At 46.5% G+C, this 13697-nt stretch overlaps 1 protein-coding gene across 2 annotated transcripts in view; it reads right to left on the bottom strand.

Annotated features, from left to right (window-relative positions):
- pak5 (p21 protein (Cdc42/Rac)-activated kinase 5) overlaps positions 1-9134 on the bottom strand; it is a 91089-nt gene extending 81955 nt beyond the window's left edge. The window contains exon 1 of one of the 2 annotated variants that reach the window (XM_072440088.1): positions 8071-9134. In XM_072440088.1, coding sequence (XP_072296189.1) covers positions 8071-8151 — 81 coding nt within the window. In that variant the 5' untranslated portion in view covers positions 8152-9134. The remainder of the gene's footprint in view (positions 1-8070) is intronic. The other variant, XM_072440080.1, reaches the window with a different exon arrangement.
- Positions 9135-13697: the final 4563 nt, after the last annotated feature.

Here is a 13697-nt window from a genome sequence, read left to right as displayed (position 1 = left end):
GTTGCATATTTTACTGAGCTAACGTCAATAAGGAGAGTTAGTTAGTTGTAATCGTGATGTAACCTGTACTTTTTCTTCTGTAAGATGAATGGATTTTACATGAGCCTTGACAAATACAGATAGAACTGAACTAAACTGTAGTAGTGTGTACATTTTACTACAAAAGGGGAATGTCACGGATAAAGAAAATAATACTTCAGTCTGGACAATAGCTGCAAGTCCGTGGTGCAGTAACACAAAGGAAAACCATGACAACGCTTTACAGTATTATGCAGTGCTCACAACTCGGACCAAAAAACTGTCAAAGTAAATGTAATATACCAGAATATATTCAGAAAGCATTACAATTCAGTTCAATTTAGAGAAATATATAAAAATGATTTGATTGTAGTCGCACATGACTCGCTCTGCAGGACTCACACAAACCAGCCTTTACGATATATAGTTTTAAATATTTGTAAAACATCACTGCCAAATATATACATATGTCTATTCAAACTGCATTTTAAAATGATATAGCAAGTATTTGTAAATCATGAAGTTTTAATATCTTAGTTTGTAGGTTACACTAATAAAGGTAAGTTTATATATTTGTAAATATAGTCTTGGTCTGTGCCAGTTGAAAATACTGTGTACTAGAAATAAGAAAAATAGATAGATATAAATAAATGTGCAAGATAAAGATCAAATAAATTAAGAAATATCTTGAACTCAGTCTAATAAGTGATAATAATTCTAAATGTGTCAATATTACTCAAAACGATAATATACATCCCTATGAGGAATGCCTGAATGTTTCAAATCTGCATAATTTAATTTAAAAAAAGTGAAAATATAGATATTATCACAAACTTAAAGCATTAATTTCACTTGATAATGACTCAAATTTTAATAAAGCATGAGCAAAGACTTAATTCATAATGATCAAAAGGATTGTTGAGAACAATTATTGCTTAGTAAGGACTTAATAAACACCTTAAACCTCACTCCTAACTCTCACGCATTAATTAAGTCATTACTAATTGTCAATAAACGACTTGCTCATTACGAGTCAGCTCTTTGCTCATGCTTTGTTACGCCTCAGTTATCCCCTCGCCTTTCGCACGTTGGCGTTTCCGTGGCGTTTCTATCGCCGCTGTCAGAAGAACAAGCCAACGCGGGGGAAATAATCTCTACAACAAACACAAACGTAGCGCTCCGGGATCTCGCTTCTGAAGAGCAGCTTTTTCACCGTCGTCTGAGGAAGATAAGATCGCTGCGGCCGAGCCCTTGAAACACAACCTACAGTAACAGACGCACCGGCCCAAAAAGGTTTTTCCCTCTTGACTTTAGGGGTTAAAAATGGCCTGGCGCACTCTCACTGCTCCTGGGATCAATCAGACAATGCAGCAGAATCAGGAGAGATCTGGTGTAGGTTGCAGAGTGGAGGGGTGAGGCGGTGGCGCCCTCTGCTGGGGAGACGCGGTGGCGCCCTCTGCTGGGGAGACGCGGTAGTGACGCTGAGACGCGCTCAACAAGCATGAGAAGCGTGTGAGCGGAACGTGTGATGCTGCATCTGTGAGAGACGGATCAGGCCGATATCTGCACTTATCAGCCTCCATGTTCCAGACAGATCGTGTTAGCGCCACATCATGGTGTTAGCGCCACATCATGGCGTCAGTGCCACATCATGGCGTTAGCGCCACATCATGGTGTTAGCGCCACATCATGGTGTTAGCGCCACATCATGGTGTCAGCGCTACATCATGGTGTTAGCGCCACATCATGGTGTCAGCGCCACAGCATGGTGTCAGCGCCATGGTGTTAGCGCCACATCATGGCGTCAGCGCCACATCATGGTGTTAGCGCCACATCATGGCGTCAGCGCCACATCATGGTGTTAGCGCCACATCATGGTGTCAGCGCCACATCATGGTGTTAGCGCCACATCATGGTGTCAGCGCCACATCATGGTGTTAGCGCCACATCATGGTGTCAGCGCCACATCATGGTGTCAGCGCCACATCATGGTGTCAGCGCCACATCATGGTGTTAGCGCCACATCATGGTGTCAGCGCCACATCATGGTGTCAGCGCCACATCATGGTGTCAGCGCCATGGTGTTTGCGCCACATCATGGTGTCAGCGCCATGGTGTTAGCGCCACATCATGGTGTCAGCGCCACATCATGGTGTCAGCGCCACATCATGGCGTCAGCGCCACATCATGGTGTCAACGCCATGGTGTTTGCGCCACATCATGGTGTCAGCGCCACATCATGGTGTCAGCGCCACATAGCGCCACATCATGGCGTCAGCGCCACATCATGGCGTCAGCGCCACATCATGGCGTCAGCGCCACATCATGGCGTTAGCGCCACATCATGGTGTTAGCGCCACACTGCGGAGCGATCAATCCAAAACAAGACGTCTCAAAGGTTACACTGTGCATCTTTATGTGATATGAGTCAGTTATCTTATTTTTCTAACTAATAAAGTAATAAAACATGGTAATATTTTATCACTATTGTTATAACATTTTTAAAAATGTTATGGTATTTTAGTCTTTTTTTTAAATTACTATCGTTATTGCCATTTTTTATTGTATGGTGTTATAATCTTTTTTTTAAATTACAATTGGTATTACTATTTTTATTGTATGGTGTAGTATTTTTATTACTATTGTTTTTACATTGTTTTAATTGTATGGTATTTTAGTCTTATTTTATTACTATTGTTCTGTTTTGTTTTGTAAATATTGTATTGTGTTTTAGTCTTTTTTTAACATCAATATTGTTGGTACCATTTTTATTGTATGGTATTTTAGTTTTAAAACGTTTCAAGATGGGTAATACTGTCTTCAACTTGTGAGTTTTTATCCTGTATAATGGCGCCCTCTACTGGTCAAACATCTGAATCACACCTCACCGACAAGCATAGAAAGTGTTGTAGAATACATATTTAACATGAATTTTGCCGAATAAAAGGAGATTACATTAGATTTGTATGTAACTATACTGAACAAATAGTTCGACAAGAATGATTTGGGTTTAGTAACGACTAAATTAATGAGTCAACCTTAGTGTTAGGGGATTAATTAAATAGACCCCGAAAGGGGACAAGCGGTAGAAAATGAATAAATGAAGAATTCAGTTTCAGCTTCTTCTGGAAAAGCACGGTGGAAACACTGCCTCAGACGGACCCCCGACGCTCAGGGGTCCACAGCAGAAAGAACACTGCCTCAGACGGACCCCCGACGCTCAGGGGTCCACAGCAGAAAGAACACTGCCTCAGACGGACCCCCGACGCTCAGGGGTCCACAGCAGAAAGAACACTGCCTCAGAAGGACGCTCAGGGGTCCACAGCAGAAAGAACACTGCCTCAGAAGGACCCCCGACGCTCCGGGGTCCCACAGTAGAAAGAACACTGCCTCAGAAGGACCCCCGACGCTCCGGGGTCCCACAGTAGAAAGAACACTGCCTCAGACGGACCCCCGACGCTCCGGGGTCCCACAGTAGAAAGAACACTGCCTCAGAAGGACCCCCGACGCTCCGGGGTCCCACAGTAGAAAGAACACTGCCTCAGACGGACCCTCGACGCTCCGGGGTCCCACAGCAGAAAGAACACTGCCTCAGACGGACCCCCGACGCTCAGGGGTCCACAGTAGAAAGAACACTGCCTCAGAAGGACCCCCGACGCTCAGGGGTCCACAGTAGAAAGAACACTGCCTCAGAAGGACCCCCGACGCTCAGGGGTCCCAGAGCAGAAAGAACAGGAGGACTTAGAGACATTTGATGATGAATGTGTTCTGATCCGACCCGTTTCCTGAAGCTGCGCTGCTGTTGCTAACACAAGCTAATCACTGAACGCTCTGCCTCGCCCATCCTGCATTAGAAAATAGAGTTTAAACTAATTTAATGTATGATTTTGACTCTATTTGGTTTTTATACTGGTTGTAAATAGGGTCCGAAGTCTTTAAGGGAATAATCTAAAGAATTTGACACTTACGTTTCATATTTTTAGCAAATAAATATTTTAAACAATACAAATTAGATAGATGTTTGTCCATTTAGTCTTGTTTTTTCGTTTTATGTTTAATAATTTGGGGGCCAATCAGATTAACACATTAATCTATCTTTTTTTGTCTATTTAAATGTTTTCAAATCATCAAAGTGGTCTCAAGCCTTTTCCTCATTGTCAAAATCACGATCGTTGCCGTGACTACGCGACGCTGCCATTCATTTTGGCTGTTTGACCTTCGTGACCTGAAAAGACTAAATAAAGATCACGTGACATTTGACACTGAGCTTCATGTTTCTGTCGAGGTCGAACGTGGAACGGGGACATTTTATTTTTACTTTGTGCTTTTCAAAACAAACCATCCCCAAATATGATATGTATTTATTTATTTATTCATTTAATGTTTTATTCCCGTTTGCGGCTCATTGTGATTCACAGCTCTAAAAGCCTCAGCGCGGTTTGACCTTTGACCTCAGCGTGTGTTCCGCAATATGATATTAAATGTGTCTCTTTCTTATTCAGTTTGTTTTTACTGCTTGACAACACTTGGTGCGTCGACGTAACATTTCAGGCAAAACAATGACTTCTCCATGGAAACGATAAGGATCCTCCACCTGAAAAGTTACATGGTGCAACTTTATAAAGTCATTTCTGGATTTCTGCCTCATGAGGAGTTAAAGCAGCAAAGTATGGCAGGTTTTTATAATTTTCTAATTGGGACTTTATTTGGTGTATTTATACTTGTTGTACATATGTATTATAGTTTGACTCCAATCGAGCAGGTATTTGTGGAGAAAACTTTGAAAATCTGTAGAAAATGACAGGAAGTGACATCACACCAGGGATGACAACGATTGTGCAGAATTTGCACTTTTTCACTCACTCTTTTACTCTTTTACTCACTCTTTTACTCTTTTACTCACTCTTTTACTCTTTTACTCACTCTTTTACTCTTTTACTCCCACTTTTACTCTTTTACTCACTCTTTTACTCACTCTTTTACTCTTTTACTCACTCTTTTACTCACTCTTTAAACATAAACACAAAAAAGTGCCACGTTAAAAGATCTGGAGTCTCGACAAAACGCTCAAGATCAAAGTCTCACCCAACGTTGCTAACAAGCGTTAGCTCAGATTAGCCGCGGCGCATGTATGTTTAAACCATAAACATCTCATTTCAATAAAGAATCAAGTCAGCGTTTCTCCCCCTGGACCGTGGCCCGTGTGACCATTCAGCCAAATCCCCTCCTCCTCCTGCTCCTCCTCGAGCTTGTTAAATATGTCACCAAAAATAGCCTCTCCAAGCTAAAGTTACAGCCGGCGTGAAACCAACACCAGCAGCGGCAGACGCATAGAAAAAGCATTTACAAAAACAAACCAGCATTTTCTAACGAGCCAGCGGCTCGTGTTTCGGTCCGACCCGTTCCACGAGTTTACCCTCGCGGCGTGGGGCGTGGAGCGTGGGGCGTGGAGAGTGTGGGGCGTGGGGCGCGGGGCGTGGAGCGTGGGGCGTGGGGTGTGGGGCGTGGGGCATGGGGCGTGGAGCGTGGAGCGTGGGGTGTGGGGCGTGGGGTGTGGAGCGCGGGGTGTGGGGCGTGGGGTGTGGGGCGTGGGGCATGGGGCGTGGAGCGTGGGGTGTGGGGCGTGGGGTGTGGAGCGCGGGGTGTGGGGCGTGGGGTGTGGAGCGTGGGGCGTGGGGTGTGGGGCGTGGGGCATGGGGCGTGGAGCGTGGGGTGTGGGGCGTGGGGTGTGGAGCGCGGGGTGTGGGGCGTGGGGTGTGGAGCGCGGGGTGTGGGGTGTGGGGCGTGGGGTGTGGGGCGTGGGGCGTGGGGTGTGGGGCGTGGGGCGCGGGGCGTGGGGCGTGGGGCGTGGGGTGTGGGGCGTGGGGCGTGGGGCGTGGGGTGTGGGGCGTGGGGCGCGGGGCGTGGGGCGTGGGGCGTGGGGTGTGGGGCGTGGGGTGTGGGGCGTGGAGCGCGGGGCGGTGAAACTGGCGCCCGGATGAACGCGGTGCAAAAAGCGGTCGCACTTTCACTCGAGCGTGATGAGCATGAAACCGCTAAATAAGACACGGACATTACAAACGTCACGATGTGGACGACGTACGAAGACACAAGAGGCTCTATCAGCACAGAAGAAATACAAGTTCAGGACCTCAGAGTGCCGTGCATCTCCATCTTGAAGCCTCTAATCACTCGTTTGAAGATGGTGAGGTGAAGGTTTTAAGCAGGGAGAAAAGATGGTTTGAAAGAGGAGTCAAGGAAGCTATTTTTGTTAAAAAAGAAAGACCTTCTTTAAACAGAAATGGAGGGCTTAGGTTTCATCTTCCTGTTATTTATAATGGGTTACTGAACCCCTGGAAAGGTAGAGGACCAGGACATTTAGATGCTAATCAGGTACTCAGGGTGGTTGAGCCAGGGTCTCACAAAGACAAAGAGGATTCTAATTGGCCATTAAGATTCTGAATAGGCTAGCTCGGTAGATACAAGGGGGGAGTTTCTGTTGAAACAAACAACTCTTTCTACTTCAGGAAGGCTCCTCCCAATGGGCGGGTCTTACCACAGAACAGTATTAATATCGGAGTTCTCGATCTAAATTCTTTTATTGACAATGACTCTTGGATGAGAGTCGAAACGTCTATTTTTTCAAACTGAGTCCAGATGACTACAACTGAAGCTTTTTCTACTATGGAACACGCCTGGACGAATGAGGGATTACACCGACATCTCCAAAACAATTATTGCGATCTTGCGACGCATGCTCGACCTTGACGCACCTGCACATGTGTTACCTCCACACACCTGCACATGTTTGACCTTCACGCACCTGCACATGTTTGACCTTCACGCACCTGCACATGTTTGACCTTCACGCACCTGCACATATTTGACCTTCACGCACCTGCACATGTTTGACCTTCACGCACCTGCACATGTTTGACCTTCACGCACCTGCACATGTTTGACCTTCACGCACCTGCACATATTTGACCTTCACGCACCTGCACATGTTTGACCTTCACGCACCTGCACATGTTTGACCTTCACCCACCTGCACATGTTTGACCTTCACGCACCTGCACATGTTTGACCTTCACCCACCTGCACATGTTTGACCTTCACGCACCTGCACATGTTTGACCTTCACGCACCTGCACATGTTTGACCTTCACGCACCTGCACATGTTTGACCTTCACGCACCTGCACATGTTTGACCTTCACGCACCTGCACATATTTGACCTTCACGCACCTGCACATGTTTGACCTTCACGCACCTGCACATGTTTGACCTTCACCCACCTGCACATGTTTAACCTTCATGCACCTGCACATGTTTGACCTTCACGCACCTGCATATGTTTGACCTTCACGCACCTGCACATATTTGACCTTCACGCACCTGCACATGTTTGACCTTCACGCACCTGCACATATTTGACCTTCACGCACCTGCACATGTTTGACCTTCACGCACCTGCACATGTTTGACCTTCACCCACCTACACATGTTTGACCTTCACGCACCTGCACATGTTTGACCTTCACCCACCTGCACATGTTTGACCTTCACGCACCTGCACATGTTTGACCTTCACGCACCTGCACATGTTTGACCTTCACGCACCTGCACATGTTTGACCTTCACGCACCTGCACATGTTTGACCTTCACGCACCTGCACATATTTGACCTTCACGCACCTGCACATGTTTGACCTTCACGCACCTGCACATATTTGACCTTCACGCACCTGCACATGTTTGACCTTAACGCACCTGCACATGTTTTACCTTCGCGCACCTGCACATGTTTGACCTTCGCGCACCTGCACATGTTTGACCTTCACGCACCTGCACATATTTGACCTTCACGCACCTGCACATATTTGACCTTCACGCACCTGCACATGTTTGACCTTAACGCACCTGCACATGTTTGACCTTCACGCACCTGCACATATTTGACCTTCACGCACCTGCACATGTTTGACCTTCACGCACCTGCACATATTTGACCTTCACGCACCTGCACATATTTGACCTTCACGCACCTGCTCATGTTTGACCTTCACGCACCTGCACATGGTTGTGAGCCTCTTCTCTCCTCGTCCTGAGCTGTTGTCCCCTCGGAGGATCCACTCCGCGCCCCCCTGTCATTCACACACCGCTGCTCGCAGACTTGTGCTTTCTGAAGTCTGCCACGGGCTCTTCCTCTCCACAGACACCTGCCCGGGCCGAGGGGGCGTGGCTACAGCTCCACACGGCTCAACACGGCTCCACACACTGCTCCACACACGGCTCCACAAGGCTCTACACGGCTCCACACACGGCTCCACACACTGCTCCACAAGGCTCTACACGGCTCCACACACGGCTCCACAAGGCTCTACACGGCTCCACACACGGCTCCACAAGGCTCTACACGGCTCCACACGGCTCTCAACACAGCTCCATACGGCTCTACGCGGCTCCAGACGGCTTTCCAGACGGCTCCACGCGGCTCTTCACACAGCTCTTCACAAGGCTCTCAACATGGCTCTCCACATGGATCCACACACGGCTAAACACTGCTCCACACGGCTCTACACAGCTCTCAACACGACTCTTTACACGGCTCTTCACACGGCTCAAAACGGCTCAAAACAGCTCCACACAACTCTTCACACAACTCTTCACATGACTCTCAATACGGCTCTCCACATGGCTCCACACACGGCGAAACACTGGTCAACACGGCTCTACACGGCACCACACGGCTCTCTACACAGCTCTCTTCACAGCTCCACACGGCTCCACACGGCTCTAAGCGGCTCCACGCGGCTCCACGCGGCTCTACGCGGCTCTCTTCACAGCTCTACACGGTTCTCCACACGGCTCTCTTCACAGCTCCACATGGCTCTCCACATTGCTCACCACACGGCTCTTCACACGGCTCTTTTCACAGCTCTACGCGGCTCCACACGGCTCTCCACACGGCTCTCCACACGGCTCTCCACACAGCTCTCCCCACGGCTCTCCCCACAGCTCTCCCCACGGCTCTCCCCACGGCTCTCCCCACGGCTCTTCACACAGCTCTCTTCACAGCTCTACACGGTTCTCCACACGGCTCCACACGGCTCCACACAGCTCTCTACACGGCTCCACACGACTGACCCACTGACATTTACTGTAGTGAGCATTAGCACGTGCTTTTGCTCTAAGCTCCAAACTGTGCCGCGGACAGGTTTTGTTTACGCGTTATTTTAAGAAGTTCAGCCGACACAGATATAAATCACCAAGAGCATAAAAATACCAGAGTGACAACAGCGCGTATGGGATTTCTGTCAGGCATGTTCTGACTAATTTAACCAGAGCTACTCTGGCACAACACTAACTCTTTAAAGCACATCATATTACAACAGCTGAAAAGTGACATAATGCACCTTTAAGTTCTTCTGACAGCCAGGATCAGATCAGGAGAAACCTGCAGGAGAATTATGTACTATGCATATGAGCTGAACCACTGACCGTCTCGTTGTGAGGCAAGAGTGCTCAACATTTTGTCCCTGATCTGGTGAATGAATCAGCTGATCCTCTAGTTCAGGAGTAAATGCACTGTCCATTGAAGGTTTCAAAAGAAGGTTTTATGATGCTATTGTAGACTGAGGGGAGGTTTGGGATATTATAAAAGTAAAAAAACAAACAAAAAAACATCTAATATGCAAAGTGTGGATATGAACCTCCTGCATGAAGGGGCCTATCCTACGGTGCTAAACCTGAGATAGATGCTGAACGTTTAAATAAGCTGATTTCATTGACCAATTTATTGCACAATCTAGCGCTCTGTGTTATTAAAATTCTGCCTGTGTTTCTAACTAACGTCTAATCATTGGAAACGTGAACAAAGCCTGAGCTACAAACACAGACTTGTCCCTTAAAAATGGTCTGTTTGTTGAAACTTGGCGCTGCTGTTGCTTCTTCTCCTCTGCACATGCTCAGTTAGAGCTTCTCTTCTCCTCTGCACATGCTCAGTTAGAGCTTCTCTTCTCCTCTGCACATGCTCAGTTAGAGCTTCTCTGCTCCTCTGCACATGCTCAGTTAGAGCTTCTCTGCTCCTCTGCACATGCTCAGTTAGAGCTTCTCTGCTCCTCTGCACATGCTCAGTTAGGGCTTCTCTTCTCCTCTGCACATGCTCAGTTAGAGCTTCTCTTCTCCTCTGCACATGCTCAGTTAGAGCTTCTCTTCTCCTCTGCACATGCTCAGTTAGAGCTTCTCTTCTCCTCTGCATATGCTCAGTTAGAGCTTCTCTTCTCCTCTGCACATGCTCAGTTAGAGCTTCTCTTCTCCTCTGCACATGCTCAGTTAGAGCTTCTCTTCTCCTCTGCACATGCTCAGTTAGCGCTTCACTTCTCCTCTGCACATGCTCAGTTAGAGCTTCTCTTCTCCTCTGCACATGCTCAGTTAGGGCTTCACTTCTCCTCTGCACATGCTCAGTTAGAGCTTATCTTCTCCTCTGCACATGCTCAGTTAGAGCTTCTCTTCTCCTCTGCACATGCTCAGTTAGGGCTTCTCTTCTCCTCTGCACATGCTCAGTTAGAGCTTCACTTCTCCTCTGCACATGCTCAGTTAGGGCTTCTCTTCTCCTCTGCACATGCTCAGTTAGGGCTTCACTTCTCTGCACATGCTCAGTTAGGGCTTTTCTTCTCCTCTGCACATGCTCAGTTAGAGCTTCACTTCTCCTCTGCACATGCTCAGTTAGAGCTTCTCTTCACTTCTCTGCACATGCTCAGTCAGGGCTTCTCTTCTCCTCTGCACATGCTCAGTTAGTGCAGAACCTGCAAACATCCTTGATTCTTCAATGTGATTTGAGCTCAGATCCATGGGTTAGTCCTCAGAGCACATATGCAGAGCTCTAAAAGAAGCTGCTGTCCGCTCTGGTTCTAAAAGCTCACGTCAGAGAGCGGAGCGTGAATGGGCCTCTGAACACGGGCCTCTGAACACAGGCCTCTGAACACGCCCACAGACTGAGCATCTGCAGGAGAAGAACCAAGCTTCCCGCAGTACTGCTCAGCGGCCTGTAGAGGGAACTAAAAGAGACCATGAGTCCAGCAGCAGCAGAAGTGAGGGGAAAACGGGCTTATTTGGATATATTTCAGAACAGTTCACATAGTTGCGACACATGGTCGTTTTAGATTGTATTGGTCAATCACTGCTTGCCTTGATTGCCCTGACCACATGACACTGCTCAGACCATTTCTATTTAAAGTTTTCTTTCTCAACAAAAATGCTCTCTTCTCCTTTTCAAGCTTCAGATGTAACTCCTCCCTTTTCGCAGGACTCGCAGGTGACCACACCTGGACGAATGAGGGATTATATCGGCCGTCCATCAAGCTCTCGCAAGATCAAATATCAAACGCATCACACTCCCTGACAAACAATGCCATCTTTTTCTCTTCGAGCAAGATATCGACCAGCAGTCGATCTTGTTGTGCAGATTGAGCAGATACAGGTTGTGCAGATTGAGTTCAAGAAAAGATTCAAAACATGAATAAGCAACTGCAAACTCTGTGTCCAACGTTAGCGAATGTGCCGCACCGACACAGCCACGCGAACGGAGACAAAGTGCCGTGTTCTGATGCAATTGTGGATATTTGCAGCTACATGTTTGACAGCCCTGAGCTCCCCAAAATACACACGCTCTCCTCCTACGTCGATGGTTTAGACTCGGAGAAGAAGAGGAGGAAAACAACAGCTAAACTGCACTTCTAATGTTCCTGGGTTTATTAGCGCGCGAGGATGGGGAATTCTAACTTAAATGTGTGTAAAACCTCTCTGGGATGGGACAGTAATCAACTATTTTATTGCTAATCGTGATGAAAAGAGAAGACTATAAGAATCGTGCGTGACAAAGATCATCGTTGTCTTCCTTTATTACAGAGTACAATATTCGCTGTTAAAACGCCAAATTATTCATGAAAAGAACTGATCGTTGTGTTTGTACGAGACATTTTTAGCTATTTTGGCTATTATAATCGTGGCACGAAAAAAAGATAGCGATGGCAAAAACGTCTCCAGGGGGCAGTAGAGAGCAACGCGCATTTTGACTTTTAACGTAAGGTCAAGCAATAGGCCTGTTTCAGTTCGAGTGTGTAACACGAGAGGGCTGTAATAACAGCCCCGGATCTGGCCCCCCCGAGCCGCTAGCAGAGGCAACACATTAGCGCACGGGCTGGGTAAGCTAGCGCGCGGCCGGGTAAGCTAGCGTGCGGGCCGGGTAAGCTAGCGCGCGGCTGGGGAAGCTAGCTTGCGGGCCGGGTAGGCTAGCGCGTGGCTGGGTAAGGTAGCTTGCGGGCCGGGTAAGCTAGCGCGTGGCTGGGTAAGCTAGCACGGCTGGGTAAGCAAGCGCAGTAATGCAAAAGAGGAACCGCAGGGTGCGACGAGGCTCGGTGCAGACAGGGGGCGCTATAATCCGCGCGCAAAGGTGATAATGTAACAGGAAATGTGCCTTGAAACGGTGACAAGCATCTGTCCAATAACTTCTCACTCATCAGAAAGAGTTGCCTCTCTACCTCACTCTTTTACACTTATTTATTGATGCCACGTGAATTGTAAAATGTGGGATTTACATACATGATGACTATTTTTCCGCCGCGCTGGCTCTAAGGGTTGGAATATTTCGGCACTAATGATGATAATGATGTTTATTCGGTAATTCAGCAATAATTGTGATTATTCAGGTCACAATATAATCGTAAGAAAGTTAAAGCGCCCCCTACAGGTCGAACGACTCATTGAACTAACATGTAGTGAAGATAAGTTTTGAAGTTGGCTCAAATTTATATAAATGTTATCACAGAATAGCAAATATATGAGGATTACAAAGTCACTTCCTGTTTGTAATTGATGACATCACACTAGGAAATTAGGCAAAAACTAATTTAATGTCACAATTATTTTTATTTGACAAATAAAAATATATGAGAGCGACTTCATTTTGTTGAATTAATGTTTAGAGAGTCAAAAAAGTTGTTTCTTTGAATAAATTCTGCGTAAACTTTGACTGGAACGAGTGTTCCTGGTGTGATGTCACTTCCTGTCATTTTCTACAGATTTATCAAAGTTTTCTCCACAAATACCTGCTCGATTGGTGTAAAACTATAATTTATACGTACAACAGGTATAAATACACCAAATAAAGTCAAAATTAGAAAATCATAAAAACTTGTCATAGGCACATTACGTCATTTACATCTAATCTGTAAAAGTATTGTGTTTGTATCACTTTAACTGTAGTTTCAACAGGGCTGTGTATGAATGAGTGAAAATAAAGGATTCCACTTTTGCTTTGTTACGTGTCAATAATATAAAAACTAAAATCGTTTGGTGTTATTGCAGTTATTATCAATGATCAGGTCTATCACAGAAGAAGATCAGCTATAAATAACACCTCCACCTGAGCAAAGACACAAACAAGTGTCACCACGGCAACGCCAAAGACCCACAATGCACTTCTGACCCAGCAGAGCATGGGCACTTTTAGGGAGCATTAAACAAACAAACTTAACATGAAACAAAGTCAACATTAAACAGACAAACAAACAAACAAAGAAACTCAACATTAAACAAACTCAACTGCTCCATTAAAATTCTGAGTTTATGATAATAGAACAAGATATCGGGTAAACCTGATCACTTTTTAGGTTGAAGATACTGAAAAAAGACAC

This window comes from Eucyclogobius newberryi, unplaced genomic scaffold, assembly GCF_026437365.1.
Source record: "Eucyclogobius newberryi isolate DKJ021-1_F unplaced genomic scaffold, fEucNew1.0.hap1 SCAF_1, whole genome shotgun sequence".
NCBI lineage: Eukaryota > Metazoa > Chordata > Actinopteri > Gobiiformes > Gobiidae > Eucyclogobius > Eucyclogobius newberryi.
This window is presented reverse-complemented; position numbering and strand designations above follow the sequence as displayed.